This window comes from Vespa velutina, chromosome 23 (genome assembly GCF_912470025.1).
Source record: "Vespa velutina chromosome 23, iVesVel2.1, whole genome shotgun sequence".
Taxonomy (NCBI): domain Eukaryota; kingdom Metazoa; phylum Arthropoda; class Insecta; order Hymenoptera; family Vespidae; genus Vespa; species Vespa velutina.
Window position 1 is genome coordinate 2,920,485 of NC_062210.1, and position 23,514 is coordinate 2,943,998.

Sequence of the window (23,514 nt, forward strand, 5' to 3'; positions counted from 1 at the left end):
ACGACTTAATGCAAAACTACAGAGATATATCTTTGAAGAATTTTTAAATTACAATTCATTCTTATATCAGATTACATACGTTTTAGACATATTTCTCTGAAAGTTAATATAAGTATTACATAATTCGAGAACATATATATAATACATGGTCAGTATATTTTTGAACATTTAATATTGTAGTAGAAATATTAGGCGGTAAGTAAGAAACATAATACTAGTATATAACGCATTTTGACATGTCTAACTTTTAATGCAATATGCACAAAATGGAAATGAAATTTTTTTTCTCATGTATTTACCTATTCTTCCTTTCTTTTTTCTTCTTCTTCTTCTTTTTTTTTTTCTTTTTGTTTGTTTGTTTGTTAATTTACTACAAGTTAATTCTCTTTCTTAACGTATAACATTATAAATTTGATGTCAACAACAGTTTTAGTAACAGTAATCCTTTCGACAGTATTTTATTAAATTCATCCAGCTACAAATCTGGCAAAAGCCTCTGAAACCACAATTTTTTTTTTGTGCTTGCATTTAATCTTATCATCGAATCGTGGAAAATTCTGTTATCTTTTTACAAAAAATTTAACACTTTCTTTATACATAAAAATTTTGCAGAATAATTTGATTAACTCTAATAAAACACCGTGCTACTTATACGTGCATTAAAAGTAATGAAAAAGCTAAATGTCTTTCAAGAATTATATAAAAATGATTATACATAAATGTTATATTCATTTTTATTATATTACATAAATGCTCTAATTTTTCTTGTAAATCTGTTTGATGTGATTGAATTTTTCAATGATTATTATGAGTAACTATACAAAGGGATATTGGATATACAAAGATTCGAAAAGAATATATATATATATATACATATATATATATATATATATATATATATATATATATATATATATATGTTATAGTAATAATAATAATTAAAAATATTAAATCATTATTCGTAATAAAAATGGAGTAGACTGAACATTTAAATAATGATATCACAAAAGATACTTTGATTATAATAATTTACAAAATTTGTCTCTGATAAATTGAAAAGTGCTCGTTAAAAAATATATAGTTCGAAATAGTATTTAAATTAAGAATGTACTTATGGCTATAAAAATTTAATGAAACATAAATTATATTATATGTGAAATATGACCTCTTCGACCAATAAACATCTCAGTCTCAGGTATGGCTTTGATTTGTAGGTAATTATCTATTTATTATATAACTATTAAACAAAGAACACACGCGACCTGTATTTTGTCGTCAAAAATTTGTTGGACGACATGTTGCAGGGAAGGCAATTCTCTGAATACTAATATTTATCAGCTGCATTAAGAAGTACAATGTCAAATTTGTACCTCTAACTGACATTTGAATTGCCTGGATATAAAGTTCCTGGCAATATACGGGCCTGTTGTAATAAAATTTTTCTCGTAAATAGTCTATAAAGTGTACCTCCTAGGATATTCTAAACTGTTCTCATTGGTAATGTTTGCCAAATGTTACAAGGAAGTATCAGAAGGTGGTGTACTTTCGTGATGGCTGACTTGATTTAAAGAATGCTGAAGAGCATCAGGAGTTAACCATTCTTTAGGGAGACAACGCTGTAAGAATGGTACACATGAACTGAAGTATGCCAAACGATTAACCCATCCAGGAATTTCTTGGCCACACAGAATCTAAAGGATAAAACATAAGATAAAATTTCTGTAATTGAACAATAAGATTTAAAAAAAAAAAAAAAAAAAAAAGAAAAGAAAAACAGATTATTTATCTACCATGTATTGTAAATATTTATATAACACTATTATAATAATATAAAATGCATACCAATGTAAATTGACTACTAAAATGATTACAATTTTTATTCATCAAGTGATAACGATCTCCCCTAAAATCCTTTCCCAATTCATTTATAATCCTGGTAACATCTTCCTCTGTAAAATCTGTATATCCAATGTGTACTGACTGTCTATAAGACAAATGCAAATGAAATACTTAATTAGTTAATTGAAATTCAATAAATAATATTATTATTATAATAACGATTAAAATACATGCCTGTATCTAAATTGTTCACCAAGTTCTTCTGCAACTCTAGGTGTTATTTCAAAAATGCCAGACTTTGGTTTTGGATGTCCTCCATAAGCATATTCTATGAAATATTATATCGTCAAAGTGTTAATTATTAAGTTAATTATTAAGTGTTAATTATTAAGTAACAATTAAGTTAAAAATAATGAAATAATCATTGATCAAAATTATATACCTGTCCCGTATATTTCAACACCTGAATGAAATACACCAAGTCCGATTGGAGTAGTATATTCATTTATCCAATACTGAAAATATTATAGCTATTAAAAAAAGTTTTGTATAGGTCAACATTTTTTGTATTTCTATTACCATATCATAAACATTCAGAATAATTGGTTCACGCGCCATTTTTGGTATCAGTTCTTCGCTATCACGTGGATAGCCCAGACAACTGGGGAAGGAAAGATTACAGCCAAGACCTGATGAAAACATCATAGGATACTTGTACTTGAAGCGGTGAACAGCAGGACTATCTACGTTCCAGTACACCTAATAAGCAAATATATACTCTAGTTACATTGCCAAACCTAAGCAAATAGCCATAATACTAAAAATCGTTCTAATGCTTATACAGATTATTTTGCATTAATCTTTAAATATGATACTATCAATAATTTGTTAGTTATTGATATCAATCAAATACAATTAGATATCATCATGCATGTTAAAAAAAGAAAAAAAAAAAAAAAAATTAATAGAAAGAAAAATAATTCCTTTTCAATACTTCTCCATAAGAACTATTAATAATGTTGTTTTTACAATTGATATAAACCTATGTAATTCAATTATTTTTATATTGCATGTCAAGTAAAGATGTTCTATAGAAAAAAAAAAAAAAAAAAAAAAAGTAGTAACAAACAAATAATTAAATGATTATTTCCTAACAATATTTATATAAAAAATGCATTGCCAATTTAAAAAGCTCTGTAAGCATTAATATATCTAACATCACAATTCTAAGAGTGTGTATATATATAAACACACATACATACATACATATATGAATTATACATAATAGTATATATATATATATACTGTTTAATGTAAATATACAATAATATATAAATAAATTAATTTCGAAGAAACTATTCTAAGTAGAGTAAATAGTAAACATTGTTGCAAAAATAAAAATAAAATTTGATATTGTGCTAAGATATACTAATAACGATGTATGTGTTAACTAGAAATAAATATATTGAAATAATAAATCAGTTCACCTGAGAAAGCAGTGATTTAAACACCTTCTCACATCTCACGTTCCATTGTAAGAATATTTTGCATTTTTATAAGAATTTTCTAAAGGTTGTTGACATTAAATAACGCGTCTCAACATCATACGATTTCATTAGAAACGTATATTCCTTAGTCTTTTTTTTTTAGCTTTAATACTTCTCATTTATGGAAAAAAAACGTATTAATCTAAACTGTTTATTGCCATAAATTGCACAATGACAAGGATAAAATTTTACACAAAACAATAAGCAGTATGTGGTATGATGTGTTTTTAAACGCGCTAAGAATAATCGGGATGATTCATTATAACTTAAATTTGATTCATTACACACATTATAGTATTCTTCAATTATATGAACACCGTTCGGTCAATTTAAACTCTTAACAACATGAATTAATATTAAAGATCTTTCAAAGTCATATTTAACACCGGAATGACGATCGAGGCTATAAGAGAAATTGTAAATGCCATCTTGTTTCAAATCATTTCTTCGAATATAAAACAATATTAAAGGAAAATAACACCGCAAGACGAAATCTGTGGTGTGATTGAAGCGCTACCTAGAAATTAATTTTGAACATCTCATTATTGTGAATATTACACATATATATATATATATATGTATATATATATATATAAATATACGATAGATGGAGTAATAGTTCGAATGTTTTGTTCCTTTCGTTACTTCTATAATGACTAATTTATGGTTTAAGGTCATTCATTACACTTGCTTTTATAATGATTTACGCCATCAATGAGAATTCATTTTGTCAAGACGAAGACATTTAATCCAGACCATATCTTTGGACAGATGATTTTATGGAAAAAATGACGAAATTCGTGTCCAATATTATAAAGATTGTTACGCGCGAAAAATTTCAAATAATTTAAATTTAAAATTTCAATACTTAAAAATTTTCTTCTTAGGGTTGTTGGCCTTGTGTAAAATAAATACATATGGTCTTTTGATTAGTTACCGACTTATAGGTTAATTATCGATTGATAGATTAGTTATCGACTGGTTGTTTGATTATCGACCAATATGGTCGGTAATAAAAACCCAAAAATGTTATATCGGTAATGAAGATTCCAACAAAGAAAGATAATTTCAAAGAAAGATAAATTCAAAAAAAAAAAAAAAAGTTATTTATGTAGAAATAGATTTTTTAATTTTTCACGTAAAATATAGAGTATGAATGGATGAATAAATATCACATAAATGTATTTATGTTATCAATTTAGTCAATGAGATTATTTTTCTTTTTATATTAATCGTACATATATACAAATAATAATTATCATATCATCATATCTAAAGATTTATAACTTTAACGAGTTGTAATAAATACGAGGGAAGGTGGAAAATAGGATTCATTTAACTGCGACGGTCAAAATAAAAGAAAGTGTAAAGAAAATCTTGATCTATGGAACGTAATCCTCTTTCAAAAACATAGGATTTTCGTGACTATTCTTTTCCGTAAAATTGCCATCAGGTTCATCGACGTCGTTTGTGACGTTTTTACGGACGGCTTCGGTGGATCTGGCAGGTTCATTTATTACTTCCGTCAGTTGCATGGCGGTCGCAATCCTTAATGCCTTAAAACGAAATCGATCATAAAAAAAATTGCATACCACCTAAATTATGAAAAGAGAAATAAATATTTTATTAAACGATTACGATCTTATCACCTTGCGTCTATCCCTACGAGCGGAATAAAGTACCCAAATAACATAGCATGCCATTATGATAGCAGGTATGCATATTCCTGCTATGGAAGATGTGCCACGTAAAAGTGCATGGTGTAATGCAAGCAATGTGACTCCTAATGCCGCTCCACCTGCTACGTATCTTCCTGTACGGCTTCGATCATCCTAATAAATTAAAATACATCCTTTCGATATTATTAATAGGATTAAATAATTACGATATCGATATAACATTAATATAAATTATTAATCGAATGTAATTTATATTAATAATAACATTAACGAACACAATTATTCCTTTATGATTCAACAAAAATAATTAAAGAAAACAATTATGATCTGAACATAAAATGATCTCAATATATATATATATATATCTGTCAAATCATATATATATATATATCTGTAAAATCATAGCTCATGTATATATATATATATATATATATATATATATATATATATATATATATATATATATATATATGAGTATAGAAAATGTATAATAAGTTTACCGAATTAGTGATAGAATTAAGAGTATCCCTCGAAGAAACTTCCGGTGTGATTGACATACTCCTGCCGGATACATAAAGCTTTTTCCAACTTTGATTGGTAAAAAACTTCTTTAGTATAAATTAGAGACAAGTTTTATTGTTATTAATTCATGGGTCACTTATATTTTTCAATGATGAACTTAGATTGTCGTAGAAGAGTTGAAAGTAACGTACACTTGCGACTAACTGATTGAACGAGAAAGCAATGAAAAATGCAATATCAAAACGTCGACTCGTTTGATTTCTTTTGAGGAAATTTACATATTTTTTAATGTTTAACTTATCATCGATCACTAACCGCGAATTGAAAATTTCGTTACGATGAAATTAAAGTCGACAGGTTGAGCGTTGTTTAAAAATGACCAACACATTTTTAATAGATCCACGAATAAGAATGATCGATCGGTGCCGATCCTAAACGCTGAGTAACAGTTTTTCTTCGATTATTTAACACGCGCAAAAGCAAAACGATCACGGGCAGAATGGGTGGGCAAAAGGCGTTTTCAAGAGCAAGTCGGCTCGCGCATTTACACCAGCACAATATAAACCAGACAAGCATGCTTAGGATAATAAACAAAAAAGACGACGCCCACATTGAATCTACGATCGATCGTATCGAAACGTCTTATGCGTTTAAGAAACAAGAAATGGATTAAAGAAATCGATCTTGAAGATTGAGCATTAGAATTTTATAAAGGCCAAGTGAAAATTCCCAAAATTACATTTTTATACATAGATATGTTCTAATTCATCCTTTAATATTTCTGCCATTTATAATTTTTTTTTTTATTTTGAAAGATATCCGTTTTTTTTTTTTTTTTTTTTTTTTTTTTTTTTTTATTTTCTTTTATTCGAACGATCGTTCGAACTCTTTTGGTAAACAACGAAATCACTCATTTTTTATTTTTCTTTTATTTTAGCAAACATTAATAAAAGAATTCTCAAAATTATTCGTATATTAAATTTCGGAAAAAGTGCAATGCATATAAGAGATAGCTGTATATTTTTCTATTCACATATGTAAGTCATATTGCCTATCTTGTCGGGTGCATATTATACAAATTTGCCACCGGCAAGGCGCGTTAAATCATCTGTTTTTCGAGCCTTTTCATTGGTCGACGGGTAGCCATTAAGCGACGAGCGATTTTATATGAGCGATGGTCGCCTTTACGTCACAGCGGTCGAGCTGATTCCATAATGTCAGAAATATGAATATCCGGCTATACAGGCAAATATTGCCCTTGCAATTATGGGATTAATGTTAGTCAATAATTTTTCCAATATAATAATTTCTAATTTGAAACTTTAAAAGTAAGTGAGATTATGCATCGAAGTAAAGAAAAGTTTAGATTATAAAACAATCTATTGTTATTATTTTATTATAATTTTTTTGTACTTTGCTTTACAGAAAAATAACCTTATTTAAAGTCACTTCATATCATGGTGATATTAAGGAATAGAAGAAATAATATACAAACTAATTAGTTTGTTTCTAACAAGTTGTGAGAGATCTTTTGATATCTTTCATTTTAGAGTTAATATTTTTTCTATTAATAAATGATTATTACTGGAGAGAGGAGGGTCAGTAATCAAGAATTTTCTCATCTCCTGTTAGACAATAATATAGATTAAGTTCAATGATTATGGATCCAGGAATAATATGTTTTCGTCACTGTACTATTAAATCTGTGTTTTGTAAAACTATCCCAGAAGTTTGTCCATTATGTCAAGAATTAATTGTAAATTTTAATATAGAACCATTTAGAATTCCTTATCCGTTTAGAAATGCAACAAGTCAACCGACTTCAATTGTAATAAAACCTTCATGTGGTACATTTTTAAATGATTACAATATTAATGATCTTTTACATATTGGAATAGTCAATTCTAATGGAAAGCTTTATGAATTTGATAAACATGGCTTGATTATTAATAATGTTTCTCAGTGGATAAATTGTATCTCTATACAAGTAGTACCAGCTTCTTGGAATTATTATTGGGATGAAATATTAAATGTTATGACTCATGATATTAAATGGAAATCTATTAATTATGATCAAAATACCATGAATTGTTTTGACTTTGTTAGAGAATTTTTGTATAAATTGAATTATAATAATTTACAATTTGAAAATGGTGAAGATATGTGTAGGAAGCTTATATTACCTAAACTTCATGAAGCTATTAGATACATTGCGTTATACAAGAACTTGAAAGACAATCAATATTTTATATCGGATTAATTAATAAAAATATGTATCAAAAAAACCTTTTTTTTTTTCTAAATATTTTTATATTATGTAATATTTACTGTTTTTTCTTTTTCTTTTTTTTTTTTCTAATTAATATATTTTTTGCATTTTTACAGATAGAATTATAAAAGTGTAAAAATGATATTTACAAGAATAAGGAAAAGTGTGCTTGATAAAAGATCTGCTTTAAGAATTTGTTATTATATAAGAAGTATAGCAAATAATACTAATGCTAATAATAAATTTGATGTTATTGTTGTGGGTGGAGGACATGCAGGAGCTGAAGCCTGTACTGCAGCTGTCAGAATGGGTGCTAAAACGTTATTAGTTACACATAAAAAAAGTACAATTGGTATGTTGAAGAATATTCGTATTAAAGTACTTAATTAAATTAATATGTAAATTAATAAATAATTTTCTATATTTAGGAGAAATGTCATGTAATCCATCTTTTGGAGGAATAGGAAAAGGACATCTCATGAGAGAAGTAGATGCTTTGGATGGAATTTGTTGTCGCATATGTGATATTTCTGGTATACATTATAAAATATTAAATAAAAGTAAAGGTCCAGCTGTTTGGGGACTTAGAGCACAGATAGACAGAAATTTGTACAAACAATATTTACAGGCAGAACTTTTCAAAATGCAGGGTTTGGATATATGTGAATCGTCTGTTGAAGATCTTATATTAGAGGGAAGTCCACCAAAATGTCGTGGTATCATTCTTCGTGAGTTTAAAATATTTTTTATTTAATTTTGAGATATTAAAAAAAAAAAAAAACATCAGATATTTAGTACTCTATTTCTTTCTTTTTTTTTTTTTATAGAAGATGGAACAAGGATATTTAGTAGCACAGTAGTTATAACAACGGGTACTTTTCTCAAAGGTCAAATTATTATTGGATTGGAGAAAAGACCAGCTGGAAGAATGGGAGATGAACCTAGTATTGGATTAGCTAATACATTAGATCAACTTGGGTTTAAAATAAGCCGACTCAAAACTGGTAATTGGTTATATCAAACTTATATAAAATATTAATTTCTTTGAAATGAATTTGTTTGTCATTATTATATTGTATTATATTGTAGGTACTCCACCAAGACTGTTAAAATCGACAATTGATTTTTCTAAATGTTCTGAAAATTTACCAGATGAAGTTCCAGAACCATTTTCATTTATGAATAATAAAGTATGGCTTCATCCGGATGAACAAATGATCTGTTATATGACATTTACAAATGATGAAGTAGCCAAAATTATAAAGGACAACATGCATTGTAATTTGCATGTTACAGAAGAAAAAACAGGTCCACGATACTGTCCAAGTATAGAGAGTAAAATTCTAAGATTTAATAAAACTGTTCATCAAATTTGGTTGGAACCAGAAGGATTGGATTCACCATTGATATATCCAGGTGGTTTATCATGTACGCTACCTGCTGAAAGGCAACAAGAATTAGTTAATGCTATACCTGGATTAGAAAAAGCTAAAGTAGGTAAGTTTTTGTTTTGAAAAAATATTATGTTAAGTAAACGAAAAAAAATTAATTTTTATTTATTTACCTCCTATATAGAAAAACCTGGTTATGGCGTAGAATATGATTATATCGATCCAAGAGAATTAACTGCAGAATTAGAAACGAAAAAGGTTTCAGGATTATTCCTTGCTGGACAGATCAATGGTACAACTGGATATGAGGAAGCAGCGGCACAAGGCATTGTTGCAGGCGTGAATGCAGCTGCTAAAGTAAAGAATATTTTTTTTCTTTTTTTCGATATAATATTGCAATGATTTTGTTTTTTTGTTTTTTTTTTTTTGTTGCATGAAAATTTCAAGTTAATAATTCTCTACTGATTTTATTTAGGTTTTGAGGAAAGTACCGTTAATTATAAGTCGAACCGAAGGCTACATTGGTGTTCTCATTGATGATCTTACAACGCAAGGTACAAACGAACCCTACAGAATGTTCACTAATCGAGCTGAGTTTCGATTGAGTTTACGTCCTGATAACGCTGATTTAAGATTGACATTGAAAGGATATGAGTCGGGTTGTGTTAGTAAAGAGAGATTAAACAGTATGATGAAAATGAAGACGGAATTAGAAGAAGCTATACAATTGCTCTCATCTTTTGTACAATCAAATACCAAATGGAACAAAGCTCTGGGTCTGGAAAAGTTTAAAAGTACTGTAAATAAATCTGCTTTTGATATATTGGGATTCCCAGATGAGAATATAGAATTTAATAAAATTTGCATGATATGGCCGGATTTATTAGGACATATTGTAAATCCCATATTGATACGAAGATTAAAGGTATGATGTTTCAATATTTATGATTATTTTTTTATTACATCATGGGGACAGAATATGTAGAATAATTTACCTCGTTGATCTTGCCTGGTTAAGGCCAATAAATGAAATTGGCACAGATTCATCTTTGCTGATCTCAATCAATAAATCAATCAACTGATTTTACAGATAGAAGCAACCTATGCTTCTTTCATTAAACAACAAATGAAAGAGATGGACGAAGTTCGAAGAAACGAGCAAATGATAATACCTGACGATATAGATTACAATTCGTAAGAGAATCCCAAATTATTATGTTAATTATATATAATATCATTATTAGATTTTCTATTACGTATATTTTCTTCTTTTTTTCTTTTTTTTTTTTTTCCAGGGTACGATTAAATCTATGTATCGAAGATAAGGAAAAATTAATGGAAATACGTCCGCGTACAGTAAGTTTTCTTTTCTCGTCCGTTTTTCTTTTTATTAAATTTGTTAAATATACGTTATTATTATTAGATGCAAATTTTGTTGATATAATGTACTTTGAATTTCAGATTGCTGCAGCTGAAAAGATTTCAGGCGTAACACCGGTAGCAATCGTACGACTTTTACAATACATCAAATATAATATGATAAATGATGATAAACGACAAAAATTGAATATATAAAAAGTGTACAAACAATATATCTCAAAAATAATATAACATTAAATGAAAGAAATTTCTTTACGTATAAGAAGGAACCAGGTGTTTCGATAGAACCGAGTATACAGAGAGTTTCTAACATAGAACTTTGCTGATCTAATTAGTGAAGGTTCGAAGGGTCTCTAATTACTAAGTTCTTGATACAGAATTCTCTGCTGGAGCGTGTTCAACGTAAACGTCGTTATAAGATTTGTTTATTTCGACCTAAGTTATATATATACATATATATACATATATATACATATATATATATATATATATAAAAGCTTTCACGTTCTATTAAACACTGGTATAATAACTTAAACTTAATTCTCTGTTTTAGAAAATCAATTTTCATTCATCTATTATTCTAGAAAACTTCTAATTGAGGAGGACGATGAAGAATTTAAATACAAAACGAAATTTGTTCGTACTAGGAGTTCATTTTTATTGCCATTAGTGCGATATTAAATACTGTTTACGATACATCTCGTATGGGAATGGTGTACTTTATTTAATCGGCGCTTGTAAATCGAACGCTAGAAATCATTGAGCGCTTATATATATATATATATATGAATATATATATATATATATATATATATATATATATATATATATATATATATATGAATGATTTTTTGCTTTTTTCTTTTTTTTTTTTCTTTTTCTTTTTCTCTCTCTTTCTCTTTATTACTAGTGATAAATCTTGTTCTCCTGTGTTCTACTATAGACGGGTTATAATTGTAGTAGTTGACGCGCGGGCTTTTAATATACGATCGTCCTTAATATGCTCGACGATTTAATACTATTGTCTCTCGTCATTTCTCTCTTTTTTTTTTTTTTCTTCTCTTACTATGTTTCTCTATCTCTCTTTCTCTCTTTCTTTTAGCCTCATTTTGCATGCCTCGAGAAATTCTCGAGGTGTCTGCATATTTCTTTATATTTTCATCGTATCTTTGGTCAAAGTAAAAGCAGAAGCCTTCTCATCGACTACCTCTTTCTCTTACTTCGCCCCATGGCAGAGAAATGATGCTTCTTCTATATGCTAGAGATAAACGAAGAATACACGCAAAAAGTGACGAGTGGGATGTTTCCCCTTTCGTACCACAAACGATCGTGCCAACATCCTCTCTCTCTCTCTCTCTCTCTCTCTCTATCTCTTTCTCTCACTACGTCTTTGATCTTTCTATCTCTTTTTGAAGAACCATCTCAACGTTATCCTTCTCTCCTTTTCTAACTTCTCCTTTTCTTCTTCTTCTTTTTCTTCTTCTTCTTCTTCTTCTTCTTCTTCTTCTTCTCCTTTTTCCTTTTCTTCTTCCTCATCCCCAATGAATTCGACTTTCACTTTACGCTATCTTCGTTCAAAGTTAAAAGGCAAAAAAGGGAGACAAGAAAAAAGAAAGAAAAGAAAAAGAAAAAAAGAAAGAAAAGAAAACAAAAAACAAAATGATAACATAATCAACGATTTCGGCTTACATTCTAATTACGTATTTTACGTGTACTCTGGCAAGCTATTATCTAATTTTGTTACACGTAGTACCGTTATACATATACATATACATACATACATACATACATACATATATACATATGTATATATATATATATATATATCTTTTTCTCCCTTTCTCTTTCTCTCTATGTTTATCATTCGAAATAAATTAATTTATTAAGGCTACGATCTATCTCTCGATTCACATCGATCCTATTATCAGTATATAATATTCTAAGAGAATAAATGTGTGCTCACGTTTTCATTGGATTCGATTATTAATTTGAAATGCGACGATAGAAATATAATATATAATTCGTAATTTCTATCGGTCTGGTGAAAATTTGTCGCATTAAAAATTTGTTCGTATATATATATATATATATGTAACGATAATTATTATTCTCTAAGCGTTCATTTTTATACATTAAGAATAATATAAGCTAATATTATTTCGGTGTTACTCGTGTTATATATCTATATTTTACGATCGAGCCCGGTATTGTTTGTATTGGCAGTTGTTTAATGTTAATAACAAAAATAATATTAATAATATAATGATAATAATGAGAAATAAAAAATGCGTTATTATGATAAGTTAAGAATGAATATAATAAAGTCTCTTCTATATTCGGCGACAGTCGCGTGCATAAAAATAAATTTTTAACAAACAACAAAATTATTTTATTATTATTATTAATATTATTATTATTATTATTATTATTATTATTATTATTATTATTTTGGTGAAGTATATTTTACTTTTTTTTTTCTTTCTTTCTTTTTTCTCTCTTTATAATAACTTCAGAATATCGCATAGAATTTTAATAACAGGATATACGACTGTCACCGTGGGAATTTTATGAGAGAATATGTGATCTACGCATTACTTAAAATGACTTATGATGAACACTAATTATATAGTATCATTCGTACACACACGCACATATGCACGCACAAATATACAACACGTCTCATCGTAATAATTTTTACATACATACGTAAGAGATGCTCCGTTTTCCCCTTTCTTTTTCTTTTCTTTTCTTTCTTTTTTTTTCTTTTCCATTCTTTGGATCATAAAATTAGTTAGAAAAAAAAAGATCAACGAAGGTAAAATGTTCAGAAGTTGAGTCATTTAGAAAAAGGGAACATCGGTTTGTCTCTTCTGTCATTCGTCATTCATACTACAAAAAGGAACTAATTAGACTTTCTAAAATGACCCGTTTGTGTTGTTTCTTTTTTTCTTTTTTTTTTTTCTTTTCTTCGAAGACCATCTCGTTTCTTATTTTTTTTTTTTTTTCTTTATTTCTCTTTTTCGAACGTCCACATATTTCGAATAAAATCGATTTCGATGTGTCTTCGAGAGAGAGATTGTTCGAATCGAGACAGCGGACATCGTATTTGTTGCTTTTGTTCAAGGCCATCTAAAATCTTTGAAGCTATTATATATATTAGTCTCTTTGATGCACCCGAAGAAAAAAAAAATTATTCTTTCTTTCTCTCTCTCTCTCTCTTTCTTTCTCTCTTTCTATTTCTCTTTCTATTTCTAATCTCGAACGAACAATTCGTAAGCTCTTACAAACTTTTTCTTCTCTAATCTAATGTTGTCTATCGACAATTCGTTTGATAATCGACTCGTGTTTTTCTAATATTAGATAAATCAATGAATGTCAAAAATTTCAGTATTTTATATTTAAATAAAGGTCAGTAGAATTTTTTTATTGCCTACATATGTAAATTATTTTATTATTATATTATATTGAATATCCAATCCAATAGTATAGTATATTATTTTATTGACAACATTAGTATTTTTTTTTTTTTCTTTTTACTATATATATCGTATAATTTCGTATCATTATATCATATTGGCTACTCACAATAGTATAGTATAATATTATTCTATTAACAACATTAGTATTTTTTTTTCTTTTTATTTTTTTTTTTTACTGTATATATCGTATAATTTTATATTATTGTATTACATTGGCTATCCGAATAGTATAACATAATAATAATAATAATAATAATAATAATAATAATAATAATAATAATAATAATATTAATTATTTATTTAAATATATAATACTGAAAATTCTGACATTAATTATCGTTCAATACGGCATGTTAAACTTGCCAGACATCTGGAAGGCATTTAAAAAGGCATCGAATTTTTAATACATATTGTCGCAAATCGTCGATCATTCTCTGATCTTACCCGTTTCTATCCAAAAGAATCTAATTTTTGACTCACGTAGATCAAAACTTATGTTATCTCGATGATTCGTTCGACTATTTTCAATCGACGATGCGAAATGCAGATTAAATTATATGTATATATATATGTATGTATGTATGAACTTGTAATGGCACACTTCCAGACGATTTTTGACATAGATTGGCAGTATTGTTAAAAATACGACGTTATAAAATTTTCTCTTTTTCTCTTTCTTTTTCTCTCTCTCTCTCTCTCTCTCTCTCTCTCTCTTTCTCTCTCTTTTCCTTTTCATACTATTTTAAAGACATTTTTTCTGGCAGTATTCTTGGACGTAAAGGTTTTTTTTTTTTTTTTTTCTTTTTTTATTGAGATCTCGATGCGATAGAAAAAATTGATGACATATAAAATTTAGATCTCACGAGAGATTTCAATGTCGATGCAAAATAGCCATTCCAAATGACAAACAAGTCAAAGAAATGATTCTCTCAAATTTCAAAATGGCAATAAACAAATAAATTATTAATTATTATCCCGTGTGAAGATTCGTGGATCGTTGATCAATCGTTTTTCTTTCTTCTTTATTATTCTTTTTTTTTCTTTTTTTTTTTTCCTTTTTTTTTCTTTTTTTTTAGAATTTGGTTATTTCTAAATCTACTTAATTCTTCTACATCACGAATTATTTTGTGGTCCCGATATTAACATTCCAATCGTTATCTACGAACACAAAAAATAATTATGATCCACGAGAAGAGATTTTTACGAATGGGCAAAGAATGAATTTGAATTAAATTTACAAAAAAAAACCGTGTCAAACTATTAGAAAAGAATAACACACACACATAAATATAAACAGGTGTATATAAAAAAAAAAAAAAAAAAAAAAAAAAAAAAAAAAAAAAAAAATCATTTGAGCCTTGCAAAAGAGAGAAAGTATTATAATTAAGCTCGATTCGAAGACATTAGAGAAGTGGACGCAATGACTATTCGATCGAATCGGTAATAAATGTATGATTATACATCAGTCATCTATGATTTATACATTATCATATCGATAATTTATTAATAATAATTTCTGGTGAATGATCAATCGCTCTGTCTCTCTCTTTCTTTCTCTCTCTCTCTCTCTCTCTTTCTCTCTCTCTCCTCTCTTCTTTATATATTTTAATAACGAGTTTCTCGATTAGAATGACGAGTTCGTCACTTATAAAGAATTTTCCCTTTCGTTTTCTTTTTGTCGATTTTATGCAAGTATTCCTATTCTCGAACGTATACACACACACACACACACACATACACACACACACACACACACACACACATACATACAGACTCACCCACTCACTCACGCATGTATATATATATACGTGATCTTGAAGTGTCTTTAGTGTACATATATGTATATATACACATATAAGTCCGTCAGAGAGAAAGAAAAAAAAAAAAAAAAAAAAAAGAAAAAGGAAAACAAAAAAAACAGAAGAAGCCGTGTTAGAAATACAGCCTCTAGGCTTTCTCATTCCTGACAAAACACCCACGGGTTCTCAAGGTCAACGACCTTAGAATGGAAACGCAGAGATCGTCGATGTTTGCCGAACGTTCAATGCGTTCATCCAAAGTCGGCATTGTTAAAAAAAGTTTTTTCTTTTTCTCTTTTTTTTTCTACGATAGTTGTAGAATAGTCTTCCAACTCTCTTCTTATCTTCTTCGTCATTTTATTTTTTCATTTATTTATTTTCTTTCTTTCTTCTTTTTCTTCTTCTTCGTTTTCTTCTTCTTATTATTATTATTCATATTTAATCAGGAATCTTCGAGGTGAGTTTTAACATATGGTCTCCAACGGTGCAGTCTTAGTACTCGGATTCTGTGTAACGCTATCACCCATGCTGGGCATCCCATGACTGGTTGTACTCAGGCCATTACCCTGTCGACCAGCGTTCGTTCTTGGATTTCTATTGCAAAGTCTTTTCAATGCCGCTCTGACCTGAGGTTGACAGCCGACCACTGCAAATATCAGTACACCTTGGAAGGCGTTTATCAGGTCGGTGAAGTACCAGATATATTGCGGACCACCTACTGCCCATGAGACTACGTCAGCGACCCATGTGATCCCCATCACGATCACCAATTTCATACATACTCGGCCGAGTGCAGCCCTGTTTTCGACAGAAACATATCAATATTATTTATTAATAAAGGATTTAATAATAATAATAATAATAATAATAATAATAATAATAATAATAATAATTGGAAATATAATTGGATTTTTATTTTACTTTTATTTCTTTTTTTTTTTTTATGAGATTCTTGCGCTTAAGCTCATTGTTTCCTTTTTTTTTACTTTTTTTTTTCTTTCTTTTTTTTCTTTTTCTTTTTTAAAACGTTTGGACGATGCACGATGAAAAGACATGAAGGAATAAATGTTTTAATTGTGTTTTTAAAGGTATGATTGATTTAATAAAATAAATTTCTTTCTTAGCTCTTGAATTTAATAATTTAAAAATAATGAAAAGACGAGAAGAAATGATAGTACGATGATAGTTTGCGGTAGACCGCCAGTAACGTAGACGAGATCATTCGGATCGATAAAAAGATCGATGGGAGGAACGACGACGAAGGAGATGAAATGAAATAACTTAGTATCTTGGATCGTCGCTTGTTCTGATGTGCCACGGATAAAAGTGAATGAGAACCTATGATCTATCGAGAATCGTGATCGATTGTAATGATAAATTTCAAGGATCAACGACTTCTAGTTTTGTTCGATCAATAGATATCGATATCAGACAGTCTAGGCAATTTGTAATTAACGTTAATTTATGCTATTATATAGGCTTGATTTAACTTTTATGTCATAAATTTTAGATTATGGTATAATTATATTATTAAAAATTATATAATGTGAAAGTACATGAAGCATTAGTTATATTATTATAATATAATATATAAAATACTATAATTACAGTAATATATCCTATTACAGTAGTTTACTACTATATAATTTTTTTTTTTAATATTTAAATTGCATGATATTTAAATATGAATGGAGAAAAATATATATATATGTAAAAGAGTTCTCAGTTATTTTCTACATTACGAACGATAAGAAATCTTTTTCTGGATCGTAAAAAGAGAGAAACTAATATTTCTTGCGATATATATTTCTGAAAGTTCTCATATAATCGCAACTACGTTTCCGCAGAATCGTAAATCGTGTTGGCACGGTAGTAACGACGAGGGTAAAGTTTATAGAGATCGTTTCCTTTGGTTGTCCGTGCAAATAACATTCTACGGGAATGTAGAATCGAGAATCAAGATCGTCAATATCAATCTAACGATTCGAGAAAAGAATGGAATGATATTGGAAGGATGAGGATTGGATTAGAGAGGGGGTGATATTGATAGAAGAAAGTACGAATGAGAAATAACGATATTTGTTCGTTTTCTAGATCATAAAATTGAATTACTAGGAAAGAATTCAAAGTTACATACAATCATTTCGATCTATATAAAATTTGATCTTTCTTAATAAGGAATAAAAATCATTGATATGGTCGATTAGTAAAAAGGCTACTTTTTCTAATCGTGAAAATTAATGTCAACGATAGTTGCGAATCGTCGAGAGAATTCTCGAGAGGACCACTTTCATTTCGAAGGTTAAATTGAAACCAGTTATCCTTGATGTTAATCGCTTAAGCACGTCGTCCTTCGTTCGAAAACAAAAGCCTTTTCTTTCTCTAAAGAAACAGGATTCAACGGGTTCATTCTGATTTATTTTAAGATCGAGTATAGTATAACTATTTCAAAGGGTTTACATATATATGTATACATATTTATGTACATAGTACATGAGTCTTTTCGTCGAATAAATCGAATTTTAGTTAATTAGATGAAACAAGGTTGGAGTTTACAGAGTGCATCGATCGCAAAACTTGAAACATTATTGGTCGGCTAAGTAGATCAGAAAGTTCTCTCTCTCTCTCTCTCTCTCTCTTATCGAATCGAAATCAAAAGACGAAGACGACGAGAGAAAGAGAGAGAGAGAGAGAGAGAGAGAGAGAGAGAGAGAGAGAGAGAGAGGGAGAGACCTTCGTGCGAGTTTAATAAACCTCGTTTGAATATGATCTCGTTTGATCTCGATTTACGAATTTTCTTAGGTCTTATAAATTTTTTTTTCGTTTCCTTTCTCTTTTTCTCTTTTTCTTTTTTCTTTGGTAAGAAATCGTTCAAATTTCATGACTTACCTTTCTGTAGTACTCTTGACGAATTCTCCCTTCCAAAGGCCGCACGTTAATTCACGTGCGGTTGCGGCAAAGAAAAGTAGATTTACAGCTAAAAGTACACCGATCGGTCCGAAGAAATACGCAAGGATTTCCATGTCGCCTGAAATAAAATAATAAAAATGAAAATATACGCACGTAAATATCTATACGTAAATATGATCCCGTCTCATTTATGCGATTTGTTTTCTCTTATTATATTTTTTATTTTTCCCCCATTTATTTTTCCCTTTCTTTTTTTTTCTTTTATCCGTTTGGCGAGTGGTGGGTGGTAGGAGGAGGAGGAGGAGGAGGGGGGGGGGTAGAAAAAAAGAAAAAAAAGAAAAAAAAAAATCGCTCGCATCATAGATCGCGTTTCCCTCGCAATAAGTTCATTCGTTGATTTTAACAACGTGGATCGACCACCGAACGCGAAATAATATTTCTAAATTTAAATCATCGCCAGACAGGATAAGCCGGATCTTCGATGTTTCGAATTTCTTCGATTCAATAATAAACATCGTTGCGTTTTACCAAGGGAGAAGGAAATGGATTTACGCGTTATACTTAAACTCGAATAACGCGAGACTTGCCTTTATTTCATGTACCATAGATGAGAAATTTCATTTCTCTATCTCTCTCTCTCTCTCTCTCTCTCTTTTTATCCTTCTCTCTTTCTCTCTCTCTCTCTCTCTCTCTCTCTCTCTCTGTTTTTCCTTTTCTCTTTTACGTTCGTGCGAAAATAGATTTTTTTTTTTTGCGAGCGTCGAAGAGGGAGGAGAATAAAAATACGATCGAGGACAGGAAGATAAATCTGTTCGACGATCGTGCGTGATTCACCGGAAGCGTGAAGCAATATACACAAGATTGAACGAATCACGGATTGGTTTTTGCTCTAGGTAACGCTAAAATAAAAAAATATTTATATATATATATATATATATATATATATATATATATATGTATATATATATATTAGCAGAAAAAGAAAGAGGAGAAAGAATGAGTAGGTTACGTAGAAGTGCGAACTGATAGGAAGCAAACGTTACTTTTATCAAAGAATTTTCGTATATCTTTTACAGATCACCTCACCCGTAATTCTACACTTACGTATTCTATGTACCTGAACTTTTACCATCCTCCCAATCTCCTTTCCCCTTTCGTATCATCCTAGTTCTCTCCTTTACAAATAAACTTTGAAATAAAATCTCGTTTATGCAGGATACCTATACGAGGCGAGTGCTATTACCAATGCACTTTTACTACTTTTAACGGGTATCGAACCTCCGTGATCGACCTACTTTTCAAGTAAATGAGTACTCGCGAAGAAGCACCACAGAAAAGAGGATCCAGGTCAAACCGTTATAAACCTTCTCTTCTTCTTTATTCTTCTTTCTTTTTTTCTTTTCTTTCATTTATATTTAGGTTAATAAGATGCACCGATATCATACTTCTTAGTATATTCAAACTGAGAAAATGTCCTTATTTACAATGTAAAGTAAATAATAGTTGAAGAGAATTCTCGATAAGTTCATTGATCTTTTTTATTTTTTAACATTGGATTTTTATCAATCGGTCAATATGACCCTAACTCGAACAATATTTTTATCGAAATGTCTATTTGAAATTTCATCTATTAGTTATCTCGAAATATAATAGTAAATTCTTTGTTCATTTCTTTTCCTTTTGTTTTCTTTTCTTTTTTTAGACATCCCTTTTCGTAAATGTCAACCTTTTCTTTTTTATTTATTTTTTTTTTTTTTGAGGTACATACGTCTCGTTTTAGCGTTAATAATTTATGGAATAATAAAAGATGAAAAACAATTCAATGTTACGAATATTAATACGGTAACATTATGTCATTTCTGAAGCTGTCGTTTATTTGTTTGATCATTTGAAATAATAAAATTAGCAAAATTCTCGGTACACGGAACAAGTTTTACGAGGGTGTTTCGAAAGAACGTTTTGCGATATTTCATAAATATTTTCTGTAATCCCATTCCGGCTGATCTAGTCTGTTCGTTGATTCGCTTCTGAGCTTCAACGAAAAGTTTCGAGCGGACGTCAAACTCAGGCAGAACTCGTCGGTGAACTTTCGAAACGTTGTGTATCGGATTCGGGCCGGTTTACCAAACTCTCTCTCTCTCTCTCTCTCTCTCTCTCTCTCTCTCTCTCTCTTTTTCTCTTTGGGCACTCTTCATCTCTTCGTTCGGTTCGCTAGCTGCAGGACGAACGGAATATTAAACGAATGCAGAAGAGCGAACTTGTATTCTCTTCAGCCCTTGCCTTCCACTTTTTTCTCATCCAGGGCGTTCATCAAGAAGGTTCAAAATTCAACGTCCGTACACAGCAAGAGAGAGAGAGAGCAAGAGAGATAGACAGACAGACAGACAGAAGGAGGAAAGGAGAGAGAAGAGAGAGAAGAGCTTCACACAAAATTCAAAACTCTTTTCAGAGCCAACTTTTACCTTCTCTTTTGGACTTCTTCCGAGACAATAACGAACGATTCATTTTAAAGCACTCGCGAAGAAGCAATTAGATTAAACGACGTCTTCCTTCTTTCATTCGGCTAAGTTAAAGAGGAAGCTATGGCTTCGACGATTACCGATAATGATCGGTAATCTTTCTCTCTCTCTCTCTCTCTCTCATTCTTTTACTTTTTTTTTATTTAATTTGCCTGTTTCCTACTTTAATGGACTCTAAATTAGGATGATTCGTAAAAGACAGATAGAGAGTGATAGAAACAGAGAAAAAGAGAAAGAGAAAGAGAGAGAGAGAGAGAGAGAGAGAGAGAGAGCAGGAAAGTTCTTTCTTACCGTTTACGAACGACACTATCGTCTATATTCGGTGGCTTTTGGCGACCCGCCAACGATAGCTGTTCCGCACGGGTTGTATCTCACTCCATGGCAAGCCATAACAAACATAAGTGAATTATGTCCACGCGTGCCTGTTCGATACTTTATGGCACCCCCGTCAAGCCCGATTAGCTCGCCATCGAAAACGTTTCGCGAGATCAATTGCGATCGTTTCTCCTTCCCCACCTCTTCCTCCACCGCCACCATCATCTCCTCCTCCTCTCTCCTCTTTACCTCCTCTTTCATATCCACCTTCTCTTCTTTCTATACATTCATACTTTCTCCTTCTCTCCTCTGTCCAACGCATCTCTCTCTTTCTCTTTCTATTTCTCTCTCTCTCTCTTCCGTTTTCAAATTTTGGACACCTCGGCAATTTATGTTGCACGATACCCTTTTAATCGTCGACGATATTTCGGATCGTCAGGCAGGATTGTTAACGATCCCGGTAACGATCGTTTCTCACGTGCTTTAAACGATTCACTGGCATGGAATTTTTAATTATCGTTAGAGAGGAAAAGAGAGAGAGAGAGAGAGAGAGAGAGAGAGAGAGAGAGAGAGAGAGAAAGGATGGATAGAGAGATAGAAAGGGAATCAATAATTTTTTTTGTGTCAACAATCGGTCGTGATTTATTTACATTATGTATATGTGTGAGTGTGTTTGTGTGTATGTATATATATTTCATTCGAGTAACTATGAGTAAAACATGTGTACAGGGGCTTGTAAACAATAGATAAATAGTTTAGAAATTTGTGAAATCAAATAGAAATTTGAAAAATGTCTGAATTAGCTTTCTATGTATGTAGATAACATGAAAAAAAAAAAGTTTAGAAAGCTAACTACTAGTTTGTGATATATATATATATATTTTTTTTATTTATTTATATAAAATAGAGCAATAAAATTTTGAAATTATACGATAATTAATTAAATATTTAATTGTATATATCTCGTAAATTATGTAATAAAATAATTAGAGACGGCCCTTTAAAATTCTCGATTATTTGTATCTACGTTTAGTCATCGTTTAGTATAACCAATAAAGGTGAATGGGCGATAAATAAGGATAAATTTAAAGGGTCTTCTCTAGAGTAGGTACTTCCGAACACTCCTCTTTAGAATTTGATAATTCTATCAGCGTTTCATTAGCATATCGAGTGTCCTGTACGTTGATTATACTACATACATATATACGATCAAAGTCTCGACAATTTCGTACAAACTCTCATTCCCTTTCGTACTTCTATTTTCTCTTTTTAGTAATTGTATTAAAAAGTGTAACGAACCGTAGCTCGCGTCGATAGTACAACAGGATTTCCAATACGGCACGTGCGTGTGTACATGTGAGTATTTGTGCGCAATCGACCGTTCTCAAATCGATTAATATTTGCGAGTTTAACGTGTACGAAACTTTCGAAATTATTTGTCTCTCGTGTCGCTTCTTTTCATGCATATATATATATATATATATATATATATATATATATATATACATGACATGCATATATACATATTCTATGTATCTAAAATTTATATATCCAAAGATTCATACGTAGATACGTATTACGAAGATTAATTTCATGTATTTATAAAACGCGAGAGATTTGAATTAAATTCAATTGAATATATTTGATTATTATTATTATTATTCTTTTTTTTTTTCTTCTTGTTTCTTATCGAAGATATGAGATAAAAATAATTAATTAAATATCTTTTGATATTCATCGTAATCATTTATCGAAACAAATTGTGATAATAATAAATCGTATTGATAGATCTTAAAATTCCTAGAAGGAACTATAAAACGTTTAAAGATAACAACTCCAAAGAAATTAATTTGCTTTAGAGATTT

General features: G+C 29.8%; 5 protein-coding genes across 14 annotated transcripts in view; 2 read left to right on the plus strand and 3 right to left on the minus strand.

Annotated features, from left to right (window-relative positions):
• Window positions 1-959: 959 nt before the first annotated feature.
• On the minus strand, window positions 960-3,863 carry LOC124956793 (deubiquitinase DESI2). 2 transcript variants are annotated; one of them, XM_047513050.1, is made up of 6 exons: window positions 3,327-3,863; window positions 2,455-2,598; window positions 2,282-2,354; window positions 2,074-2,167; window positions 1,843-1,984; window positions 960-1,691 (listed from the first exon to the last, which is right to left on the minus strand). In XM_047513050.1, the coding sequence occupies exons 2-6, from the start codon at window positions 2,542-2,544 to the stop codon at window positions 1,515-1,517; spliced, it is 576 nt and encodes a 191-aa protein (XP_047369006.1). In that variant the 5' UTR covers window positions 2,545-2,598; window positions 3,327-3,863; the 3' UTR covers window positions 960-1,514. The 2 variants fall into 2 exon arrangements, with proteins under 2 accessions (XP_047369006.1, XP_047369005.1); XM_047513049.1 differs by having other exon boundaries at window positions 2,419-2,598; window positions 3,327-3,859.
• Window positions 3,864-4,592: 729 nt separating this feature from the next.
• LOC124956794 lies at window positions 4,593-6,447 on the minus strand. Its single transcript, XM_047513052.1, has 3 exons — window positions 5,566-6,447; window positions 5,036-5,218; window positions 4,593-4,942 (listed from the first exon to the last, which is right to left on the minus strand). The coding sequence occupies exons 1-3, from the start codon at window positions 5,620-5,622 to the stop codon at window positions 4,769-4,771; spliced, it is 414 nt and encodes a 137-aa protein (XP_047369008.1). The 5' UTR covers window positions 5,623-6,447; the 3' UTR covers window positions 4,593-4,768.
• A 313-nt stretch (window positions 6,448-6,760) lies between these two features.
• Window positions 6,761-11,390, plus strand: LOC124956791 (protein MTO1 homolog, mitochondrial). Of its 9 annotated transcripts, none has more exons than XR_007103371.1 (12): window positions 6,761-6,915; window positions 7,013-7,185; window positions 7,973-8,208; window positions 8,285-8,584; window positions 8,684-8,860; window positions 8,946-9,353; window positions 9,432-9,604; window positions 9,723-10,172; window positions 10,338-10,441; window positions 10,543-10,603; window positions 10,709-11,029; window positions 11,181-11,390. XR_007103371.1 is itself a non-coding variant. In XM_047513040.1 (11 exons), the coding sequence occupies exons 3-11, from the start codon at window positions 7,995-7,997 to the stop codon at window positions 10,820-10,822; spliced, it is 2,001 nt and encodes a 666-aa protein (XP_047368996.1). In that variant the 5' UTR covers window positions 6,761-6,915; window positions 7,013-7,185; window positions 7,973-7,994; the 3' UTR covers window positions 10,823-11,390. The 9 variants fall into 9 exon arrangements, 7 of the variants coding, with proteins under 7 accessions (XP_047368996.1, XP_047368997.1, XP_047368999.1 ...); XR_007103372.1 differs by having other exon boundaries at window positions 10,709-10,967; XM_047513040.1 differs by having other exon boundaries at window positions 10,709-11,390.
• Window positions 7,248-7,847, plus strand: LOC124956835 (MKRN2 opposite strand protein). The gene has a single exon (XM_047513141.1). The coding sequence runs from the start codon at window positions 7,248-7,250 to the stop codon at window positions 7,845-7,847; it is 600 nt and encodes a 199-aa protein (XP_047369097.1).
• Window positions 11,391-14,795: 3,405 nt separating the features above from the next.
• The window catches only part of LOC124956792 (probable G-protein coupled receptor Mth-like 1), a 94,264-nt gene continuing 85,545 nt past the window's right edge, over window positions 14,796-23,514 (minus strand). Inside the window, exons 6-7 of the mRNA XM_047513048.1 lie at window positions 18,795-18,933; window positions 14,796-16,703 (exon numbers count right to left, since the gene is read on the minus strand). Coding sequence (XP_047369004.1) covers window positions 16,370-16,703; window positions 18,795-18,933 — 473 coding nt within the window. The 3' untranslated portion in view covers window positions 14,796-16,369. The remainder of the gene's footprint in view (window positions 16,704-18,794; window positions 18,934-23,514) is intronic.

Bases quoted from the DNA above. Each gene is read 5' to 3' on its own strand.
- LOC124956794 (XM_047513052.1), bottom strand. From the start codon at position 5,622: ATGTCAATCACACCGGAAGTTTCTTCGAGGGATACTCTTAATTCTATC. The intron at 5,219-5,565 runs GTAAACTTATTA...TTAATTTATTAG, and splicing joins TTAATTCTATCACTAATTCG to GATGATCGAAGCCGTACAGG. The intron at 4,943-5,035 runs GTGATAAGATCG...TTTCGTTTTAAG, and splicing joins CTCGTAGGGATAGACGCAAG to GCATTAAGGATTGCGACCGC.
- LOC124956835 (XM_047513141.1), top strand. From the start codon at position 7,248: ATGGATCCAGGAATAATATGTTTTCGTCACTGTACTATTAAATCTGTG.
- LOC124956793 (XM_047513049.1), bottom strand. From the start codon at position 2,544: ATGATGTTTTCATCAGGTCTTGGCTGTAATCTTTCCTTCCCCAGTTGT. The intron at 2,168-2,281 runs GTATATAATTTT...AATATTTCATAG, and splicing joins TGTTGAAATATACGGGACAG to AATATGCTTATGGAGGACAT. The intron at 1,985-2,073 runs GCATGTATTTTA...TTTGTCTTATAG, and splicing joins GGTGAACAATTTAGATACAG to ACAGTCAGTACACATTGGAT.
- LOC124956791 (XM_047513040.1), top strand. From the start codon at position 7,995: ATGATATTTACAAGAATAAGGAAAAGTGTGCTTGATAAAAGATCTGCT. The intron at 10,173-10,337 runs GTATGATGTTTC...CTGATTTTACAG, and splicing joins TATTGATACGAAGATTAAAG to ATAGAAGCAACCTATGCTTC. The intron at 10,604-10,708 runs GTAAGTTTTCTT...TTTGAATTTCAG, and splicing joins TGGAAATACGTCCGCGTACA to ATTGCTGCAGCTGAAAAGAT.